The sequence below is a fragment of the Camelus dromedarius genome, chromosome 6 (genome assembly GCF_036321535.1).
Source record: "Camelus dromedarius isolate mCamDro1 chromosome 6, mCamDro1.pat, whole genome shotgun sequence".
Taxonomy (NCBI): domain Eukaryota; kingdom Metazoa; phylum Chordata; class Mammalia; order Artiodactyla; family Camelidae; genus Camelus; species Camelus dromedarius.
Window position 1 is genome coordinate 53,901,448 of NC_087441.1, and position 24,033 is coordinate 53,925,480.

At 39.3% G+C, this 24,033-nt stretch overlaps 1 protein-coding gene across 6 annotated transcripts in view; it reads right to left on the bottom strand.

Moving 5' to 3' along the window:
• KLHL32 (kelch like family member 32) overlaps window positions 1-24,033 on the bottom strand; it is a 186,663-nt gene that overhangs the window by 96,562 nt on the left and 66,068 nt on the right. For all 6 annotated transcript variants that reach the window (XR_004138209.2, XM_010983909.3, XM_010983914.3 and 3 more), the window contains exon 4: window positions 6,125-6,232. Coding sequence is in view for 5 of the 6 variants with exons in the window: in XM_010983909.3 (XP_010982211.1) it covers window positions 6,125-6,232 (108 nt within the window). In the remaining variant the exon portion in view is untranslated. The remainder of the gene's footprint in view (window positions 1-6,124; window positions 6,233-24,033) is intronic.

The window sequence follows — 24,033 nt, forward strand, 5'->3', positions numbered from 1 at the left end:
ACACATGGGTTTCAGGAGGGAGAACAGGCTGGCAGGAGGTGGAGACGGGCAGTTAGAACTGACCCTGCTCTACAGGTGAGAGGCCCTCCCGTATGACTTCGCTTTGTCTGGATCAACTGTTCTCCATGAGCAACAGACAGGCTTTGGTCCAGTGATGTTGTTCTTGGGTCCTCAGCTGAGAAAGGTAAGCTTCTGGGGGTCAGTCAGGACCTGGACTTTTAAAATCTCACTTTCATTTTTTCACAATAAACGTTTAGGTCTCCAACCTGTCCTTAACCATGTCAAGGATATGTTATTTTACTTGACTTCTTGAAAAGCTGTAAAAATTCCATTTGGCATATGGTTCTTGTCTGTCAAGTCGGTTGACATTGTCTAGAAAACCATGAATGGGAACATGTAACATTCACACCCCAAAACAGTAAGCAGATACACCTGCTTGTTTATTTCAATAATCCTCTGATAAAAGAGAAAATCTCTCCAAAAGGTAAGTGATACAGAGTTTCCAAAAGATCCAAGAAAGTAAAAATTCATTGATGGAGTTCAAACTTTTTCCCTTCATTTCACTCTTCTCAAACTTTCTATGTCAGCGATCCAGATATGGACTCTGGCACAGCTCTGACAAGAATTAACGTGAGAAGGAAATAATCACTTTCTGCACAATTCAAAATATCCTTCCTTACAATTTGGATGTCAGACTGTGTGCTCTAGAGCCTGGGGCACACAGCAGGTGCCTTGGGGGCCTCTTACTTGCCAGGCTTCCGTAGGCACTGCCAGGTGAAGAAACGATTCTGCAGCTAAAATATTAAAGCCTCTGAATAGTCTTAACATTGCTCCCGAGAAGCATTTAAGAAAAAATTCTCCCAGATTTGTTCCATGTGCTATTATTTAGCTCAACCAGGTTATGTTTATAAGTAAACCTCATGGGGACTTTTTCTCATGTAAAGTGACACATCTGTCCCTAAAGGGAGAGTGCACGGGAAAGCATTTCCAATTAAGACTCCTGTCACTCTGCTGCCACACCTGATGCTCAGGTCTCCAGGGGAAAGTATTCTGTTGTCCAGAATAAATACAGTTTCAATGATCATCAAAATGTAATGCTACTGTTGGGAATGTAGTTTGGTGCAGCCATTATGAATAACAGTGTGAAGATTCCTTTAAAAACTAAAAATAAACTTATCATATGATCCCAGCAATCACATTCCTGGGCACATATCAGGAGGAAACTCTAATTCGAAAAGATACATGCGCCCCAATGTATAGCAGCACTATTTACAATAGCCAAAACGTGGAAGTAACCTCAATGCCTATCGACAGATGAATGGATAAAAAAGAAGATGTGGGGTGTGTGTGTGTGTGTCTGGGTGTGTGTGTGTGTGTGTGTGTGTGTGTGTGTGTGTGTGTGTGTGTGTGTGTGTGTGTGTGTGTGTAATGGAATACTACTCAGCCATAAAAAATAATGCCATTTGCAGCAATGTTGATGGACCTAGAGATTGTCATACTAATTAAGCCAGAAAGAGAAAGAAAAATACCATATGCTATCACTTGCATGTGGAATCTAAAAAAAAAAAAAAATGACACAAATGAACTTATTTACAAAACAGGAAGAGACTCAATGACACAGAAAACAAGCTCATGGCTACCAGTGGGGGAAGAAGGGGTGGAGGGATAAATTGGGAGTTCAGGATACAAACTACTATATATAAAATAGGTCCTACTGTATAGCACAGGAACTATATTCAATATCTTGTAGTAACCAGTAATTAAAAAGAACAAGAAAAGGAAAATATATATATATATATATATATATATATATACATAACTGAATCACTATGCTGTACACCAGAAATGAACAAAACACTGTAAACCAACTATACTTCAATAAATTTTTAAAAATGTAATGCTATAGTGTCTGCCTTATCAGGGCTACATGAAAATGTCACATGAACATATTAGGGAATCAAATAAGAATCAGGAAGAAAATCTTTACTAAACAAGAGCATGGAAATTAAGGGGCAATTTCTTTTAGTTTTCAATTCCTGATTGCATGTGTATTTTTACATGACCACAATTATAGCTAAAAAAAGGTTTTATTCACTTAACAGAGTACCCTACTTTTCTAGATTTCCAAAGACTTCAAAATATTAATAGTTACACAAAATATTCTTGTGAAGACTGTACTAAAGCATCCTGTGGATCAGAGAAAGGTAATTAGGGTGTGTGTCCCCAAAGAGATGGGTTCTTCCATGATGCTGAGGAGCCAAAGGCTGGAGTTATTGGCTGTGAAGAGAAAAGCAGGGGAACAAAAGATACCAAAGAATCCTTTTTATCTGCCTAGACATGCTGTCGCTGGCTCATGGCTGACAAAGTTAGCAGCCCCTGGAGGGGCACTGCGGGAAATTTCAAAGGGGGCTGCGAATCTCACTATCACTTAGTGCATGGTTTCTCTCTTTACTGGATTCCTGGAATCTCTCCATCAGGCTACAAGGGACAGAACAGGTGGACGGTTCTCGGGAAAGTAAGAGGAAGCTAACTGGCTTTAACTCTTTGCTCCACTGTATGGAGGGTGTTAGCACAGCACGTGGCACGCAGTCTACCTTCCTCGACATCGCTGTAGCCAGAGTGCAAAAACAGTGAACTTTATTGTGGTTCTCAGTCCTAACTGCTTTCATTTTTGGTCCTTAGCTACTCAAATCCCTAGAGGCACATTCCAAGACCTTTGGGGATGCCAGTCCTTCAACCTTCTGAGCAGGGCTCTTCTCCCTGTGGAAGGATCTTGGTTTAAGTGCTCGTCACTGCCTGGCTGGGTTCTCCCAGCAATACCTGTTGCTTCTGCGTAACTGAACTCCTGTCCTGTTTGCACTGGGATTCCTCCCCTCAGGCAACATCTTCATTAGAATCCCTTTTTTCCCCCTTCTTTTCATATCTCTTCTACCCACGACTGGTCTGAAATACAAATGGATTCCTGGCCAGAGTTGGAAAGCAAGGAGATTGAGTGAGGCCAGGGTTACAGGGTCCTCTTGCTCACTGGAGTAAGTGAGAGTTGGTATTTTCTTAGGTTCACTTTGTCCTTTTCTGCCTAAGGCACTTCTGCCCAGTAACAGTTTACATCACATCCTTTGCTTCCAACCTAGCTCCCAGTGCCAGCCGGGAGCAGGGCCTGCAGAGCAGTCGGCTCCTCCGCCCTCTGGGGCCAGTTCCTCTGTGTATGGCTGCGCAAGGTTGCCCCCGAGGGCTGCGATGGCCCCGCTCAGGCTGTGCCCCATGCAGAGTGTGCCCACAGGAAGGGCATGCCTCTAATCAGTGTGAAGGCAGAGAGTGTGCTAGCCCAGCCCCGTGTGCTTTCCTTGATAGGAGAGTGCATGCATTTTCAGAGGATGTATCTGCATAAGGGGGAATTTCTGCTTTTTCTTTAAGATCTCCTGGATGAACCCTGTGACCAGTTTTAAGGAGGCTCTGCTTCAGAGCAGTGTGTAGGAGGAACACGCACACCTTGCTGCTCTGAGTGGTGCTCATTCATCACACCCACTCCATACTTTCAATTTCTTTCCCAAGACAGCAACAATTTTCAGACACTTAAAATACTTAACATTTTATACTATGCTTACTACAACAGACTAAAGATATAATCAACTGTCAGTAGAAATAGCTATAGGTAGAGAAATTCAACGTTAACCCTGATTTTTATAAATCTGCATACATATCATGGCTAAAGACTGTGTATCAGTAAATGTCCACAACAGTAAATAACAATTAAGAAATTGAAGAACAATGCTTTTATCCATGCTTCCATGTCCCAAACTTTTGGCTTTGAAATTCATTAATTTCATTTCCACAGTAAGAGAATGCAGCTTTTTTGCATTTCCCAAGTACACTACAGTTCTACTTTCTTGTCATCACCTGTGTTCATGTCTCAAAGGGAAAACAGATCTATGATAAAGTCATTTTGGTGTTTAAGAAACCAAAATACCATAAATGTTGTCCAAGAAAGGCTGCATCAACTTCCACTCTGCAGCCAAGAGCAATCACACACAGAGGACAAGTGCAGCGACTCAGAGCCCTCGTGAACTGAGTGTTGGAAAAGCAGCCCAGCTGAGAGGCCCATCAGAGAGTTCACTCTCCAAAAACAAGAGAGAGAGAGAGAGAGAAAAAAGCTCACTCTCTAAAGTGTCCAAACACTTCCTTGCCTCCTTCAAGTATAACAAGTATGACTTAACCCTTCCTTAATGACGCAGAACATTAAAACAATGGATTTGAGAGTAAGAGGTGGGTTTGACTCACTGGGTCAGTCACTGGGCAGACCGATCTTAGTCAACCACAGCTCCTTCCAGGGCTTGTCAGCTCTGGGACAGGATCACCGCCTTCCTCAGGGCTGTCTAGAAGATTAGCTTACACAGCACACAAGTGGTGCCTAGGGCAGTGCCCTGGCTTTTGCAGAGGGTGCTCCATGAAATGCCAGCCTACTTCCTGTCCCCTCAGTGCACAATCTGAACAGATGCGTTGCTGCTGTGTGTGCTGCAGGGCTGTCACCTCTGGGTGGATGCACACGTCAAGAACGGGTCACTGGGCAGAATAAATGCAGCTCCAGGATTTGCCTAGAACTTTTTTTTTAAGTACCTACACCAGATGTATATATATCTAAATCTCTCTATATGTAGATATATATGTATATATATCTATGTTTTTTGATATTTAAATTAAGTTTAACTTAATTCAAACGTCACATACTTCCACCTTCCAAGAAATGGTTGCTTCATCTTAGGGAAATAGAAACTATTGACTTAAGCTTTCATTATGTTTGGACAAGTTCAGGCAAACAGCAAAGATTCAGAAGTCCTACCATCAAACCTCCAGCATTGAGAAAGTGCTAAATCCAACTCAATCTATGCATGTATATATATAGATAGAGATAGAGGCAGAGATAGAGACAGAGATATACATTCTTATTTGACTTCCTTTTTCTTCATTAAAGTGGAATATGACTCCTAGGTAACAGGATACAGCTGCCTTCTGCAAATTTCTTCCCTCTTCCCAAGCAGTTTTCTTACCCTTCCAAAAGTCAGCTCCCCTTATGTCCTTATGTGACCTTCAGTTCATGCTTCATAAGTCCTCTGTGCCACAGGCACTGCACATATACACACGAAAGTTTTAGCAGCTTTATTCATCATCACCAAAACTGGAAGTAACCAAGATGCCCTTCATATATCCAAACAATGGAAAAGTACTCAACAATAAAAATGATCTACTGAGTCACAAAAAGACACAGAGGAACCTTAAATACATATTGCTAAGTAAAGAAAGTTTCACGTTTCAAATCAGTCTGTTGTGCACCTAAAAGTAATACAATGTATTATGTCCATTATATCCCAATTAAAAAAATAACTCTAAAAGGAAGGGCTTTGTATGTTCTAATAACTGTTTCACTAACATGAAACTAGATAAGAACCATGAGGCTTCAGACCTAGATTCAAACTGTCTTTATGCAGTTTTGTTTTGATTTGCTCAGACAGTCGTACACTGACATGGCTTTTGCATTCTATTAGTTGTCACTATTATTCTTTCATTAAAAAAAAAAAAAGAAAACAGGTTTATTCTGGAAATCCCCATAAGTACCGTAGCAATTTTAGTGATGAACAACTTTGGCTTTTAAACCATCACTTTCTAATCTATTACCTGAGGCCCTGACACTGAAATATATGTAAAGGACAGGTGTCAAGATGCTAGACACAGCTCTTTGAGGCCAAATTAAAAATAAATTTTTTTTGGTCTTGTTTTTAAGCCAATAGAGCCACAATAGAGTCACTGAGCTTCTGAGCATTCTCAGAACAACGAGAATTCAAGTTATCTTGCCAACTCTTTCCCATATAATTCTTTAGGATATTTTTAAATTACACCAGCAGGCCACTGAGCTAAGATTAAAATACTATGTTCCCTGAGTCATATTTAAAATCAAATTGCTTTACTTACATTTGCCTTATTTTGTTATAACATTAAGTAGATGTAAAACTATTTTTTAACATCAAAATAAATAACAAGAAAAATATCTAAATCTCATACCTCAAGGATATCTCCTCTGGTCAGGTGCAGTTAAAATGTTAAGCCTCTCAGATGACGTTTGGTACCATACCTGTCCTGTGTACGCGAACTCCAGGGCCTGCTTTAAGCCAAGGCTGGTCACCCCATGTAAATTCACCTCATCGGCCCCACTTTCCACCATACAAAGACTGAACATGGCCTAGGGGGGAGAGAAAGGAGGACAGACAGTTAAGGGACAAAGTCCTAGAGAAACTAAGAGAGAAAGGTTTTACAAGTTAAAGATTTGTTGTGGCTTCTGAAATGCTTCTTCAAGGCTTCCTTCACACAAGCCACGGTCACTTCGCTGTCTGACCAGTTGCAGTAACACACCAAGGGCTCTGCGTGGCTCACACACAGAGTCACACTGAATCCCACGGCTGTCCCCTGGGGGACTTGTGTTGGGTCTCACTCACCAAACTCATTCGCTCTCCCTTGGGGTCCCACAGCTAACCATGATCTGGGGGCCAGCCCCAAACTTTCTTGCCAACAGGACATGGAAAGCAGTACCTCCTGACATCTCTGCCTTTTCCTTCTGCCTCACCTCAGTGACACGTCTCCTTCCTCTCATCTGCCATTATCACACACGCCAGTCCAGTGGTTCTCAAAGTGTGGCACCTGGAGCAGCAACATCAGCATCCTCTGGGAACCTGTCGGAGCTCACATTTATGGGGCCCCAGCCCAGACCCAGAGTCAGCAGCTCAGAGCGTTGAATTTGAGAACCACAGTCTGAATTATTCAGTGAAAATTAATTTGCCCCCAAGCCTATTCTCAAAATAGTCAGCTTATTGAAAATCAGTTAGTCAAATGAAAACTTAACAATTAAATAAAGGAAACTTACCAAATTATAAACAAAGGCATGGGTCCTCCCACCTAAAAAAAAAACAACACCCAAAAAACAAAAAACCCCACTAATTTGTACACATTTAACAAGTTTAACTTAACAGGGAGTAAAGAGAACATTCAGTTTTGGGGTTACTGCTGGTGAAATGCACTAGCTAGAAATGTATACGTCTCTGTAGTGCTGAACTAACCTTCCCCAAAGGGAGGTCTGGCCTTTGCCTTTGGTTTCTGGAAAGTGACCTCTAGGCCTTTGGAATATCCTGCCTCAAAGGAGCATCTCTGTCTCCTGGGGCTTTGGCCACTGACAGTCTAGCAACATGATTTACGATGGGGGCTTTGGGCCACACTGCACCAGTTGTGAACTTCAGAGGAACTAGAGGCTAAAGGTATTAGTCTGACCTCAGGAGAGGCTGGTGACGAAAGGGCAGCCACATAGGCAGTGTGTGACTGAGCACCATTAAAAAACTCTGGACACCAAAGACTTGAGTGAGCTGCCCTGGTTGGCAGTCCTGTGTGCATTCTGCCGCAGAGCATGGGCAGGATGGGGTCACGCTATGACTCCACAGGCGGAGGATGGCCAGAAGCTTTGTATTTGGTCCCCTTCTGGACTCTGCCCTGTGCATCTCTTCCCTTGGCGAGTTCCGGGTTGTATCCTTCCCCTGCAATAAGCCACATCCAGGGGTGTACAAGCTTCTGTGAGTCTTTCCAGAGAACTACAGAACATGAGAGCAGTTTTAGGAATCCCCTCAAACATGCAGCTGGTGTTGGAAGTGAAAGAAGTCTTGACAGGACTGTCTCTTCAGATTTTGCAGTTTGGCTAACTTCTCAGAAGTAAAACAAGAATCAAAACGAACAAACTCACTCTCGCTGTTCTATGTGGTAATATTTCAGCACACAACAAATCTTTTTAATTTTAAAAAGTGATTTTTTTTGTTTTGCCAATGGATTAATATTCATCTTCTAGAAATTTTTTTCCTGATAAATGTATTTTGGATCCTCACAAGTCTACACATTTTAAATTAATATGTATGGGATGAGGGGTATTAACTGATGGTCCATTACTCTTTCTAGAGGTCCTCATTTCTAGCTTAAGCATTAGAGTTGTAAATTTCATAATGAATAGGATTCTCTTTGATAATTTAATATATAATTAAAATTCTAACTGTCAGAAATACAGAATTGTTGCTCTCTTGTCATTTGAGAAATTTTGTAAAGAATATTTTAAATGCTTACAATTTGAGAAAATAAAAAATAATATTCAAAATATCCTAAAGACATTGGGAGTATGTAACATGTAACACATGCAATTTTATTTGCTATATTAAATAGCAAAAATTTGGAATATATTTAACTTTCAAAAATTTACTTTATCATGAATAAATGAAATCTAACATTCCTTTAGAAGCTATTACAGGTGAATGGCCAATATAGTAAATTTGGTAACTTGGTTAGTGAGTTAATCTGGCTTCCCACTGATGCTAATGGCAGTTAAGGTACTGCATGTAGGTTAAGAATGGTAGATTTGAAGTCACATAATTCTTGGTTTGGTGAAGCACAGTGATAAAGGGAAAGCTTGTAACCAAAAAATTCTGGGTTTGAACACCGGCAAGTGACTAGGACAAACACGTTACTTCTCTGGACTTCAGGTTTCTTATCTGAAAAATGGGGATAAAATTTGTACTAACTTTATGAACTTGTCTGGAGATTATATGATAGAACATACGAAGTATTCAGTACAGTGCCTGGTATATGATGAGTTCTTAGTGAAATTTGTATTTTATGATAACAACCAAAAAGAATAAAGTTTCTCTTATGTATTCTCTGGTTAAAAGGATTGATAGAAGTACAAGTTCTGGGTTTTTTTTGTTTTTGTTTTTGAAATCAAGTATGACTATAGCTAAAAAAATACTAACAGGAAATTGACTTAATGCTAAATGGATTCTGCTTATGCATTTGTAGAAGCTCTAAAATTTCAAAATTAAAAAGCATAGGTTACAGTAAAAAAAAATTTTCAATTCGTACATTTCTAAATTTGCTTTTAGTTTTCTTATAGCTGTTTTTAAAAGAACTTGAAAGAAATTTCAGTTGTTTACAATGTCTCATTTTTATTATATGAGTGTTTCAGTTTTTAATATTCCCCACATTAATTTCTTTTTTCAGATTTCCCAAGTTGTAATTGCACATGATTTCGTGACCAGCTGCCCTCCATCACCCCATGTACAGTAAGCAGGACAGAAATTATTCAAACTGCAAAAAAATTATCTGGATTAATGAAATGGAAAAAGTTCCCGAGAGCAAAAGTTAAATGACAGAACAAGCTGCTAATTTTTGAATCTGCTTTCATAAGGGTCTTTCAAAAGCAAGCACGGCCATACTGGCATAGAACAGGTATCCATCCTCAAACAGAGACTTGTGAGCTACTGATCTTGAAACCAGGCTTGGCAGAGTGGGGAAAGAATACAACCCCTTCAAAAATGTGTGTATATATCTGTATAAGCAACAATGCGACACCAAATGGGTCACTGTGGTTCTATTAGAGGGGACGACTGCAGAGGGAAGGAAGAGACTGTTATTTTACTCCATTTACATACAGTATTATTTGGATCATTACTATGGACATGTGTTACCTGCGTACTTCTAACACCTACCTTTTGAAAACTTGGTTTTATTGTTAATGTTCAGGGTTGTGCAGGAAGACACATCTCATTCAGATCCTGGTTCTATAACCTACTGTGGGCAGTTTACCATGAACATGTGACCTTTGGATAATCTGTTAACTTCTCTGAACCTCAGGCCCTTTATCTGTACACGGGGATAATACCAAACTCACAGGGTTGTCTTGAGGTTTAGATACAATTATACTTAAAGTCAAGCACAACACTGGGCACCTACTAGACGCTTAATAAATAGAAACTGTTGTTCTAATCCAGGCTGATTGTCCTACTCTCCCTTGTCTCCCTTGGATCCCGACTGGAATGAGAGCTAAGAAACAGTCCCCTACCTCTGCCCTCTGCACAAATCCATTCCTTTCAAAGATTTTGCTGTTGAAAATCTCACTCAAAATTCCTATGTCTGGCTGCAGGACTTCACGTTCACTGCATACTACTACACCACACTTTTAGGACTGACCCCATCATAAAAACCATCACCTCCATTTCTAAAAACACTAACTTCCATTCTGATATCATATAGTCTTAGAAATTTAATGTTACAAATTTAACATATAATTTTTTTAAAATAGAAAAATGTGTTAATTAAAAGATTGGAAAAAAAAAAGGAAATATTAAATCAAAATCAGTGTCTTGAGTTTAACAAACTTAAAAGGCACCTCCATTAGGAAAAGCCCCACTGGATACCACTGAAGTAAGGAAGAACCCAGCCGTCTGACACACGAAACCCCAGCTGCCTAGGCTGCCTGAGCTTGTGCAACAGTGTCTAGAGACCTGCTAGGGCCCGTGGGAAGGGACACAGCCTTCTTTGGTAGCAGAAGAGGTGAAGACATCAAGGATGCTACCTTTCAGCATTAACTTATGAAAAGGTAAAATGTAACATGCGTGCAAGCGGGCACCGTATTTGCCTTCTTCACCACAGGGTCCCTGGACCCTAGCATTGCATTCATGCAATACACACAGGGCAACGAAGGAATGATTCAATCAGTGAACTGACAAACTCTTCACAAAGTCAGCTGCAGATGATGTCCAGCTGTTCTACACTGTAATAAACAAAAATAATTCAACACAAGAAAGAATTTTCTGGATGTAAGGTGTTTTAGACACTGGGATACAAAAAGTAGCTAAAGTTAAAGAGAAAGAATATTTTCAAAATGAGTTCGAAGCTAGACATTTAGAAAAAAGTAAGAACATATGGCAATGTCCTCTATCAAGCCACAACATTCTGCCAAAGCAGGGGAGGGTTCTGCTTAGAAACAGGAAAACATCGCACAGACTCCTTCTTGGTTCACACTGTTTGTCTTTGGGAGAGCCTCGGCCAGGCTGAGATTTACAGTCCTCACAGCTTACTCTTGGCTGATTATGTGCTGCAACCACCACAAATCTCTCTAATGGAAAACCCAGTTTGTGAGAATACAATCCACTTTAAGTGCCTACCACAGAGAGATCTGTGGATTTACAGTGCGTCATCCCCCCTGTATTTCACACAGAAATGACACAAATTGAGTCTTAACATCACAGTACATGAATTAAGTTTCCTTGGGTCCCATCAGTTGTCAAGCAGTCACAAGATGAGCAACAACCTGTTTTAGGTTGGCACATTATGCCACAAAACTGACCGAGGGAAATGCTACATCCTCAAGGAAGGTAGAATGACAGATGATAGACCTTTTTAAGCACTTAAAGTTGATGAAATATGATCTTCTTACCCGGTCAACTATGCGTAGCTTTGGGGTTGCACCGGATATGGGCAAGATATACAGTGAATTCTCATTTTATCAGGAACCTAAATGATTTTACAGATGAAATAACTGGATTGTTTTGGGCACATTCAACCCTTAGCTTTTACAAGAGAGTTAAATAAAAGTAAATAAACATGTTTAAGATAGTTATTGAAAACAGCAACTTAACAATGATTGTGGTGGATCCAGCCTGATCCCCTAAATCTTTTATAATGCCTTTTACATGTGATGTAATCAGTGGTGTTTACAGTGGCCATGAGGCATTACAGGGATTGGAGCTAACTTCTGAATCAACAAAGATTACATTTTGCTCAATTTAGTGTTAATGGTGATTATCCTTTATTGCATTTTGGTTATACCTCACATATAAAATGGGTAGTAAATCTCAGTTAATGAGACTGTTCAATTAACCACAATAGCCCATTTCCCTGACATTAAGGCGAGAAGAGTCCTGACCACAGTCGAGATGGCCGATTTACCTTCTTTATCTCATAGATGCAAAAGCAATCCAATCCATCTGAGGAGCTTAATGGCCTGAAAGACTGAGGCTGTTTGGTTGAAGGGGTATTTTCCCCTACACATTTATAGCTGTTTTAATTCTTCCGCGAACCGCATAATAATATTCTCAGAGAATAAGATGTCTGGACAAATGAAAACAATCAAATTATATTACTATGCACATAATTAGGTAGGAAAATTAATACTTCTGAAATACCTGTTCCCCCTCACCTTAACCACATAAAGAAAACTCTACCTTATATGCTAAAAACTGTGAAACATTGGTTTTCCCAACATCTTCAAATATGTAGCTTGTTTATTCAATGACTCTAACTGTATTTCACAGCTTTGCTCTTGGCACAGTTACTTCTTAAATTAACTACATGGTGATAATGAGCCCTTCAAAATCAGCGTGATTATAGTCTATCCTGTTTCTCCTTAGAATTCCCCCCGCTCCTAGACATGGCCATATTTCAGCTACTTGGGTCTTCTGGGGAGGGAGGGGGAGCAGGGAATGGAACAGAATGGAAAAAGGAAACAAATCTAGTTGTTTTATTTTCTTAGCTAAACATACAGTAAACTACTATATATAAAATAGATAAACAACAAGTTTCTACTGTACAGCACCGGGAACTATATTCAGTATCTTGTAGTAACCTACAATGAAAAAGAATATGAAAACAAATATATGTATGTATATGTATAACTGAAACATTATGCTGTACAACAGAAACTGATACAACATTGTAAACTGACTACACTTCAATAAAAAAAAAAAAAGAAAAAAACATAGTAAATGTGAAGGCCAGAAACTTCAGAAAGTGTTGCCCATCATGAAGTCAGGTTTGCCATGAATGGTATTTATCCTTGTCACCTGTTAGGTACTCGGGAAAATGACACCCACACATCTTGCTTTAGCCTTGGGTCCCCCTCTCAGATCCCTAGGCTTTTGTTCTGTCGTCTGATGTGTCTGTCATCTTCTAGTCTATGGTTCTACCCCATGGGTATGGGATTTCAATACTTCACTACCCACCATGTAAAGAAATCCATTCTTCTATCTTTAGATACTCAGGGATGGCACTTTGACTCTTCCTTACTGAATATACTTGATATTGAATATACTTCGGTAAATCTGTCCTCATATGGCAGCCAGCGGCACAGTCTTGCCTTTCAACATCTACTAAGGACACGTAAGACCAAACCTGGACTTCCCACATTATGACAGCTGTCCTAAGATAGAATCTGAGGTCTGCATGAGGGAGTGACGGAGAGCAGGTGTGATACAGAGTTTGCATGAATCAGGGGAAGTAGCTACGAAGACAGGAAATTTTTAGAAGGCAGTAATATCAGAAAAATTTGAAAGCCTCATGAGAAAAACAAGAGGTGGAGCAACTGAGGAGGCAAAGGGAGAGATTCTGTGTTGATTAAAATACAATAGGCATTCAGGGAGGATTCCATGAGTAAGACACAGAGGAGGCCCTTATGTGGCTTAGCAGGGCTGCCCAGGGTGTGTTTTTAAGTATCAAGAACAAAACTCTAGCTTTCTTCGGGAAATGGGATTTTAAAACTGGAAGGTAATTTAGAGACCACTGGCCCCTCACTACTCAGGCTATGGTTCCTGGGCCAGCAGCACTGATATCACTAGGGAACTGGTGAAATGTGCAATCTCAGGTCCACCCACATTTACTAGACGGGAAGCTGTGTTTCAGTAAGAGCCCCTGGTGACCCACATGCACGTCAGAGTCTGAGAGGCACGGCTATAGTCAGTCCTCCACCCTTGTAGCGTGGAAGGAGTAGGAAACGAAAAAACTAACAAGCTGGCTTCCCTGATGCTAAAACTGTCTGCTGATTCATTCTGACTGAGAAATCCTGCAACTTGCTTTTTCCTCCCTTACTGCATCTGTGCAAAACAACCACCAACTTTTCCTTTACGCTTTCCCCTCCCTATACATTCTTTACCGAGAACACCTTTAAACCCAGAGACTATGCTCCAGGAAGGAGGTAATGGGTCGATAATCTCAGAAGAACGGACAGACCCTCTGGAGGAATTCCTGGATGCCATGAAGATTCCTCAAGGGTAAGAGGAATGTAGCACCCTGTAAAATGCCCTGATTGTTATCACCTTCTCTGTTCCATCCAGTTTTTCTATAATCCTTAAGACCCCAACCCCAAGATGGAGTCACAGTTTCTAAGGCATTAGCCTGTTGTCACTCCCTTTTGCCTGGCAAAGCAATGAAGGTGTTCTTTTCTGATTCTCCCAGTACTCTGCCTCTGAGTCTCAATCTGGCTATTGGGGTGCAGAGGCCAGTTTTGTGACAACAGCACTCCATGAATACTTGAATATTTGAAGTGATAAGACACTCAATACTTCACATGAGAATGCCAAGTATTAGTAATGCTTTTAGAATACTGAATCGTGGTCACTCTCCTGGTAACTTTTTCCCCTTGTTCCTAGTAGGTCTATACATTCACTCCCTTTTCTTCTTAACAGCCTTTCCAATATGTGGTAAGAGCCCTTAAGTCTCCTGTTGGAAAGAGCAGCTACTCCAAATTCTTTGAGTGCTAACATTTTAGCAATCCAAGCCAATGCTAGAAATCCTGCAGTCCAGGCAGGAGACTGGAGTCCAAATCCCAGCAAGTGAGGACTGATCTCCAGATTCAGGGGGAAGGGAGGGGAGGTTACTACCTAGGAAATAAAAGTTAAAGAAAGACCCATGGTTCTAAGAATTAGGCCTTTGAAAAAGTAAACCATCTCATGTTCTTGAATGATGACAGTGGTAGGAACCTTCAGGCAAATACATCATACCACCTTTCTTTCCCCAATTACTTTGGTTGACTTTCTCTGGTCCATCTTCTTACATTTTCCTGAAAAGGAATTTGATGTGGCCACCTCAGAGTTGTTATTGACACAAATCCCTTTGACCCATTCCTATGGAATTCAAAAGTAGAGTTTTAAAGGATTTTCAACTTGCCATAAAGAATGGCAAGGCAACCCAATCAAAAAAAAAAAAATGGGCAGAAGATATGAATAGATATTTCTCCAAAGAAGACATACAGATAGCTAACACAAGATGCTCAATATCACTAATTATTAGAGAAATGTAAATCAAAATCATGAAGTTTTACCTCATACCTGTCAGAATGGCCATCATCAAAAAGTCTACAAATAACAAGCATTGGTGAAGATGTGGAGAAAAGTGAACCCTTGTACACTGTTGTGGGAATGTAAGTTGGTGCAGCCACTATGAAATACAGATGGAATTTCCTCAAAACTCAAAACAGAATTACCATATGATCCAGGAAGTCCACTCCTGGGTATATATCTGGAAAAAACAGAAACACTAATTTGAAAAGATACATGCACTGCAATGTTCACAGCAGCACTATTTACAATAGCCAAGACATGGTAGCAACCCAAGTGTCATCAACATAGGACTAGATTAAGAACATGTGATATATATAATGGAATATTACTCAGTCATAAAAAAGAATGAAATACTGCCATTGGCACTAATGTGGATGGACCTAGAGAATATTATGCTTAGTGAAATAAGTCAGACAGAGAAAGAAAAATGCTGTATGACATCACTTATATGTGGACTCTTACACAAATGAAGCAAATGAATGTATATGCAAAACAAAAACAGACTCACAGACATAGAAAACAAACTAGTGACTATCAAAGGGGAGAGAGAAGGGGGAAGGAACAAATTAGGGGTATGGGGTTAACAGATACAAATTGCTATATATAAAACAGATAAGCAACAAGGATATACTGTACAGCATAAGGAATTACAGCCATTATCTTATCATAAATAAAATGGAGTATAATCTACAAATATACTGACTCACTATGCTGTACACTTAAAACTAACATAATATTGTAAATCAACCATGCTTCAATTGAAAAAACAGTACGCAGGCAGTTTCTTGCTTGTCCAGTCTGATATTGGTAGTGGCTGCCTCGAGCCCTGTTGAGGGCTGAGAGGCCACATTCAGGCTCAAGTGAGAGTGGTCAGGATCTAGTTATTACGCCTGTCATGGGTATAAAAAGGGAGCAGGGGCAGATGTGCCAGCCCTGCATCATAAAGTGTACATATGTACAAGCAGGAAAACACAGTTTCTGTCCTAAAATTCATGACATCATTGTATAAAATGCTTTGCCTCTTTTCTATAGATAACTTTTTGGAAGAGTGTCGAAGATAATAGTGTGGAAACACCTCAATTACCACTTATTCTACTTTTTAAATACCTAATGTAAGTTAAAGATCACTCTTAAAACTTGAACCCCAAATTTCAACAGCTCCTCTTTTATTTTTAATGTCCTCCCTATATATATATCTTTTCCTTCAACATGCTAACATAAAATAAGATGCATAAGACCATAAATACAGGTGCCCAGTCCAGCTGTGACATCTCTTTTCAATCTCTTTTTATTCATCACTTTGGTTTGACAGCGGTGAGTCAGGTAACACACATCGGAGCCACTCTCCCCTTGTTAGGCGTTCACACAGAGGAGGGCAAGAGTCCTGGCTAACACAGGGCTTCCTCTAACTCCATTAGTTGCTAAGCAACCACTTCACTGGCACCTTCCTGATTCAAGGCAGAGCAGATCAGTTTAATATGAAGTGTTGGGTCATCCCATAAGCTCAAGTTCACTCCTTCTGCAAACACATTTGATTCTTTGTCCATGCAGGCTATGTGCAAAGTCTCCACATCTTACAAAATGGGGGGGGGGGGGTTAAGAATAACTCACAAGAGTTCAAATATCTTTGCAAAGTAACTAGATGAAGAACTTCTTTTAATCCTATGAAAATGTATATATGCATAGGTACATAATTTTAAAGTGATGTGAGTGATTGGATATGAAAATCTCTCTTATCACTTTAGAGTCACATCTCTCTAAATGAGAAGAATCCTGATAATTCAATCCTTCAGGAATCAAGACATGTAAGCCAAAACTCCAATCAACACCAGGTGAGCAAGGGGTATGGCTCAGTGGTAGAATGCAAGCCTAGCATGCATGAGGTCCTGGGTTCAATCCCCAGTCTCTCCACTAGAAACAAATAAATAAACCTAATTACCTCCCCCTCCAAAAAAAAAATCAGATGAGCTAATCAAAAGCAATTGATTCAAAAAGCAGCTGGATCATCCAACAGCTTGGACAATTCATTTTGAATCAGTTTTTTTTTAATAAAAATGATAAGCAGAATCAGGGCCTATCTATAGAGTCCAATAATTCTTTACACCAGTTCATCAGATTCACATGGTCAGCTGTCTTATTCTTCTTTTATAAAACATCTGTCTTTGTTCAATATTCAAAAGGTTTAAAATTTTCATCAGCTTTATTATCATTCAGATGTGTTCTTGTTCTTTCTGATGAAGTTAAGGTTGACTGCATTACTGAGATTAAATAAGCATGGGTAAATTTTTGGTTTTAAATAAAACAGCGTGAAAGTTATCATTTTAAAAGCATAAAAAGATATGGCAGAAAAAGTGAAATAATCTTTCAATACAAACTTAAATACATATAAAAAGCTTATCACAGTGACTGCAGAGAGTAAATGACAAAAAAGCTGTTATTATTACATTATAAGTATTTATCTGGCTTCACAGTATTTATATTCAGTAGAAATGAATCAGTTTAAATAGAGGAATAAAATGCAGACCAGAGGTCACCATTCTCCATTCACTATAATGAACATAGTGCACTAGGAGCACAACAATGAAATTAATAGTTATCCAATCTGAGATGTTAATGATTTCTCTGACACTGAGGCAAATAGCTTTAAAGGGGATATAACAGTGATTGTTTAGAGGTTCTCAGCTTTCTATGTAAAAAGGAAATAACATTTGACCCCCACTAGTACTAACTGGTACTCCACCTTGAACTAACAAAGGGAATACTATTTTTAATTGATGCGTTCAGTTTCAAAAGGAAATTATGAATCCATATTAATTTAAGAAAACAAAACAAAACCCCACACACCCTTTGGTGCTCACAAGATCCTACCCACAGCACATCTAAAATCAGCCTTCTTCTAGTTATTCAACCACTGCAGCTTCAATAATGGACAGATGTGCAGCTGTTCATTGTCAGCCAGGCAATTAATGCTTATCGAACATCCACCACGTGTGAGGCTCTGTAACAGACTGTCTATGAAATGTCAGATTGACTGCTTAATTTGGCTTTGCTGAATGTCTAGGCCATCATTAATGGTGCTATTTTTTTCTGGCTAAATTTAAAAGCTAGTTCACGAGGCCTCTTCTTGGTAGATGTTAACTAAATGACTCATCAGCAGATACAAGTTGCAGAATGTCAACATCTACTCACAGACAACAGGTGATTATGACTTAGGTGAGAAATTGAGCACATTTTCAACTGGGGGTGATTTTTGTCCATTTCTACAGCTCCTCGGAACTATGTTTGTGTGTAGGTTTTTTAAAGTCACAACTGCCTTAAGAAAAGAGAAGTCTATTGCAGCATTTTGGGTACCTCTTCTGAACTAGATTCTGGTATTTCTGGAGTTACAAGCTGAAGGGAAGCAAATGAATGCTACTACATTAGGTCCCCAGCTAATTAGACAAGGACTCTAAAACGTACGAGTAGCTAGCTGTCCAGTCTTTCCTGTTTCCTAATTCCCTGGTGGCTTCAGATGGTACCACACTAGGCCAGCTGGATCCAAGGAAACAGCAAGATGTCTGCTGGGCTACAAGTCTTTTGAACTCAGGACTTAAACTTCTCTCCAGGAGTACATACCCACTAAGACTCTAAGAAGTTCTATGTTGGGGAGTGGGACAATCATCACTTTCCTGGTTTGTAACTCAATCTTGGCATCAGTAAGGCCATATTTTCAACTGTAGGAAGAAAACAGAGTCAGTGCCCCAGTGCCTCTGAGCCATCCTTCTGCTCCCTAGCTCCACACCAGCTGTTAAACAGAGAGATCTACATGAATAAAAACAAAACTATTATTTAGTCTTAGTGAAAATCACCTTTACTTGTGAAAACTGAAACAGGTATTACTGATCAGTTTTGTATTTCAACTGTATCTATGGACTCAGGCATCCTGGCCACTGCTGAACAAATACGATCCAAATCCCAGAGAGGAAAGGCTTTTGCTGACTGGGCCTAATGACTCAAAAAGTTTAAAAAAACTAAATGGTGGCTTTTTGTCTTTACTATTTTTTATTTATGTAAGTAATACATAAATAAAGTTTTCTTTAAAAATAAGATTATCATAGATAAAAGTAAAGCCTTACTTTCTAGAAAGTAATATTTGAGCAAAGATCAGAAGGGAGCAAGGAAGCAAGTCCTGTAGAGTAATGCAGGTGGAGGAAACAGCTGTGCAAAGGCCCTGAGGTGACAGCATACCAAGCATACTTGAGAGAGGCCCATGTGATTGAAGCGGAAGGAGGGAGGGCAAGAGTCATAGGAGGGAGGCCTGATGAGGTAGAATCATGTGGACCACAAGATATTGGCTTTTACTCTGAATAAAAGTGGAAGTCATCACAGGGTGTTGAGCAGAAGTGAAATAATCTGTGCAGTTTCAGTTATATCACTGGGGCTGCAGCCCTGATATAGATGCCAATGGCTCAAGGATTAAAGTACAAAGATAAAGTAGAAGGTTACTGCAAAACTGCAGGGAAAAATGACCCTGGGCGCCAGGGCGGTAGTAGCAGAAGTGGTTAGAGTCTGTATATATTTTGAAAGTGGAGTCACAGAACTTGCTGGCAGTTTGCACGCAGGAGAAAGGAATCACTAATTACTCAGCAGTTTGGAAACTGCACTAACTATAGTCATTGTTAACTAAAATGGAGAACACCGTGCAATAAGCAGGCTTGTGGGAGGAAACTGGGAGTTTGCTTTGGACATGTTAGATTTATGATGCCTCTTAAACATCCAGGCAGAGGTGATGAGCAGGCAGCTGGGTATACAAGTTGTGGATTTTAGGGGAGCATCTATACTGGAGATCTAAATTTGGGGGTGGGTCATCATCTGTGATGCTTAAGTTGGTCAACTTGCTTGGGTCATGGGGATCCCAGACAGTTGGTCAAACATTATTCTGTGTTTCTGCGAAGGTGTTTCTGCATGATATGCACATTTGAATGGACTGCATAAAGCAGATTGCCCTCCCTAACACGGGTGGGCCTCATACAATCTGCTGAAGGTCTCAATAGAACAAAAGGCTGAATAAGAGTGGATTCTCTCTGGTGACTGCCTTCAAACTGAGATGCTGGCTTTTTCCTGCCTTTGGACACAAACTGAAACATGGGCTCTTCCTGGGCCTCGAGCCCACAGCTTTCAGACTGAAACTACATCACTGGCTCTCCTGGGTCTCCAGGCTGCTGACTGTGGAGATCTTGGCACTTGTCACCTTCATAATTGAGTGAGTCAATTCCTTATAATAAATCTCTCTCTGTATATAAAATCCCTTTGGCTCTGTTTCTATTAAGAACCCTAATTTATATATCATTTTATATTACTATATATATAAAGCCATGAGATAGTATAAAATTATCATGAAAGCTGGTGTAGACAGAGAGTCTAAGGACTGAGTCTGGGCCACTCCAGTTTTAAGAAGTTGGGGAGATGAGGCAAAACTAGCAAAGCATTTGAGAAGTAGCAGCCAGTAAGTGGGAGAAAAACCTGAAAAACTCAAAAGCAAAATGAATAAAGTATGTCAAGGAACAGGAAGTAATTGAGATGCTGATGAGCTGTGAAAAAGAGAGGACTGGAAATTGATCACTGGATTTGGCTGCATTTTGTTGACAATTCTTTTATCTATGTTCATAAGTGAGATTAGGTTCTCATTTCTTTTTGCTGCTCTTGTGTTTTGGTAAGAGAATTATGTTAGCCATATAAAACTAGCTGTGTGGCTTTCCATTTTCTTACAGACTTTAGACTTGGTTCATGGGAAATAGCTGTTAAGTAAAGAGTTGGTAGGACTAGCACATAAAAAATCTGGGCCCACAGCCTTTCTGAGGAGGTGTGTGGCTACTCTGACTACTACCCCAATTTCTTACATTTTTCCCTTTTGGTCCAATTTTGGTAACTTTTATTCTTCTAGAAATATGTTCACCAAGGTTTTAGTGTTTGTTGATATGAAATTTCTATGGTTTCTTTGATAATCGTTTTTCCTTACTTCATCTCTAAATGTCACCTTTTTTATTTTTATATACTTCTTTTTTTAATTTTTATATATTGCCTCTTCCTTTTTTAAATAATTCTTGAATAAATATGGTCAAAGTTTATCTTAATCCATATGATTAAACAATAGTTTAAGAATATTTAATATAAAAATATGTATTTTTTGCTATCTCATGAATACTTGCTTTTATCCTATTCCTTTCCAGCTATTTTATTAGCATTTATTTTATAATTCCAGTTTTTGTGGTTGAAAGCATAGTTCACTATTCTGGATCTTTCCTATTTTAAACAAATGCACCAAGGCTTGGAAAAGACGCTACTGATGTGGCCCCCAGATCCCTCTTTAATGAGGAATCTGTGGTCCCAGCTGCTGGGAGAACTGTGGGCAGACAGACTTCAGCTGTCAGCCTCTTCAGGGATTGCCCAGCTGCTGAGAGTGTCCTGTCTAAGGTCCCGCCCCTTCCTGGGAGGCCCAAATTCAATGAGTGATCAGGGCAAGAATATAAAAGTCCTAGCCACCAGGCCCAGCACTGAAGGGCATCTTAGCTCTGGAGTTCCCTGTGGAGTCAGCTGTGACTGTTGTTGGGCTGACATCAAAGATCAACTTCTCCTCCTAAGTCTTGCTTTTTTTCACCTCCCACCATGGGTGTTGATTCCAAAGGTTCTTCATGCTGAACTCTGTCTCAGAGTCTTCTTTCCAGGGAGTTCAAACTGCAAAGAAGGCTTTAATTGTCCTTCTTCAAATCCATGTTAAGAACAATGCTTTAATTACTATTCAGTTTAAATGTTGTGAAATTTTGACACTGATTTTCCTTTTAACTCATTGAGTGCTTTCTAGGAAAAAAATTGCAACTGTATGTGGGTAATTTACTTTGTTATTGATTTCTCTTTTTAATAAGTTCCTTATGACCAACTTACTGTGTGGTCAGAATGACCTACTTAACTACAGTTTTTACAGTTATTTTGAATGTGTTCTATCCAGATTCTCAATGTACATCTTTATTATTTTTTTATTATCTAAATGATCTGTCAGTTCAGAGAGAAGAGTGTTTAAAACCTCTCACTATGAGGATCTGTTGATTTATCCTTACGATCCTATTATTTTCCTAATATATTTTGAAGCTTTACTAAGTAGATATAGGTTTGTAACTGTTATCTTCCTGATAGATTGTTACTTTGGTCAGCACAGAATACCACTTTATGATCTTTCTACTTCTGTTAACCTTAAATTCTAGTATGTGCCATGTTAATATTATTACACATACTTTGTTAGTGTCTGACTAGTGTATTTTCCTGAGGTATGTTTCTTATAAACAAAATATACTTAGATTTATATTTTTAATCAATCCGAGTTTGTGCCTTTCAATGAATGACTTTGGACAGTTCACATATATTGTTATTACTAAATATTAATAAAATATTTGGTCTAACTTCTACCATCTTATGTTGTTATAATTTTTCATGCTTTTTATTTTTTTCTTTTTTCCCTTTGGATATATATAGCAATAAAAAAGGTTTCTTCATTCAATATTAATTATACTTACTGTAAAAACCTCTTTCTGATTGCATCAATAACCATTTTCCACATGTCATAGTTTCATCCATTTGTTGAGTCTCCTGATAATTCTGCATTAATTAAGGTAATATGACATTATAATCTTAGGTAATTTTATAACAGGTAAAACTCAAATTTCTATGGCCTCATTCGCTCAGGACACAGCTCAGTGTAATTGTTCCTAGTTAGGCCACCAACCACATGGTTGTTTAGGGCACAAGGTCCTTTCATCTTAGGGCTCTGCTCTCCTCCGAGTTCTTTCACTTTGGCTTGTAGACAGAGAAAACAACTGCAGAGAAGATGCATCTGATTATAACCACCTTCCTGCAAGTAACCCATATTTTCCCTTCATACTCCTTTAACGAGAACTAGTCCCACAGCCCCACCTAGAAGCAAGAAGCATTAGAAAACGGAGTCCCTGACTGAGTAGACACTTCCGAGCAACAACTCAAAACAAAAGAGGAGGGGTTAGCTGACTGTCTCTGCCACATTCTGGTTTCTACACTTTCCTAAATTATCTGGCTTGTCTATCACTACTTCAAGAATAGAAAGCCCTGGCCCCTGAGCATGGCACAATTCACTTCTCTATTCTCCATGCTCTTGTCTACTTAATCCTCGCATTAATCACATTAATCACTAGTGGAACGCTACTAGTGAACCTTCACCTACAGGTAAGCAGACCAGACACTCTCCCAATGATGAGGGCATTCCTTCTGTTGGCCTAAACCTTGGGTAAGAACCCTGGGAATCTAGAAACCTCCCAGGTGGAGTTAGCTTTGCCATCTGTCTCTATGCTTAAGTAGAATCTTTTAGATACAAGCAGCTTGGCTCTGCTTCTTAATCCCCTAAGTCCCAAACACACTTACTTACTTCTTGACAATTACATCTATTAGTCTTTACATTTTATTTTGCTATAGGTTTTCTTTGCCCTTGTGAAATGAGTTGGGGTTTTAGAAGAATTTATAGAGTTTTCGAAGTTTATGGGGAAGGAATTCAAAATTTTTATAATTTAAGTCTTCTTTGCCCTTTTAAAGTGACATTTTTCACTCATTATATAAAAAAGCACATGTTTCTTTTTATTATAGCTTTGAGATTAGCTCCCATCACACATATATTTTATAATGAGTAATTTATAATTGCCATGTCTATTAGAAAGCTTGTGTTGTTCCAACCATTAGGACATAATTCACTGGGTTCTTTTAGGTGATTTATCACAAAGCTCCTTGAAACTGACTTTGGCTACAATATTAAGATATGGTTAATGTCATTTTCAGCAATCATCTCTTGTGGCATTCAAAGAAGAACATGCCTACCATTCTAAAAACCAGAAATTGTATTATAAGACCTCAAATGCTGACCTAATGGAATTTAATTCGGACTTGGCTAGACAAGAGATGAATGACCGAGCAATGAAATCATGGCATATATGATAAGCACATCATGTTCCAACACTGACCCTCCTCCCACCCCCACCCCTGGCTACAATAATGTTCCACTGGGAATCTCTTG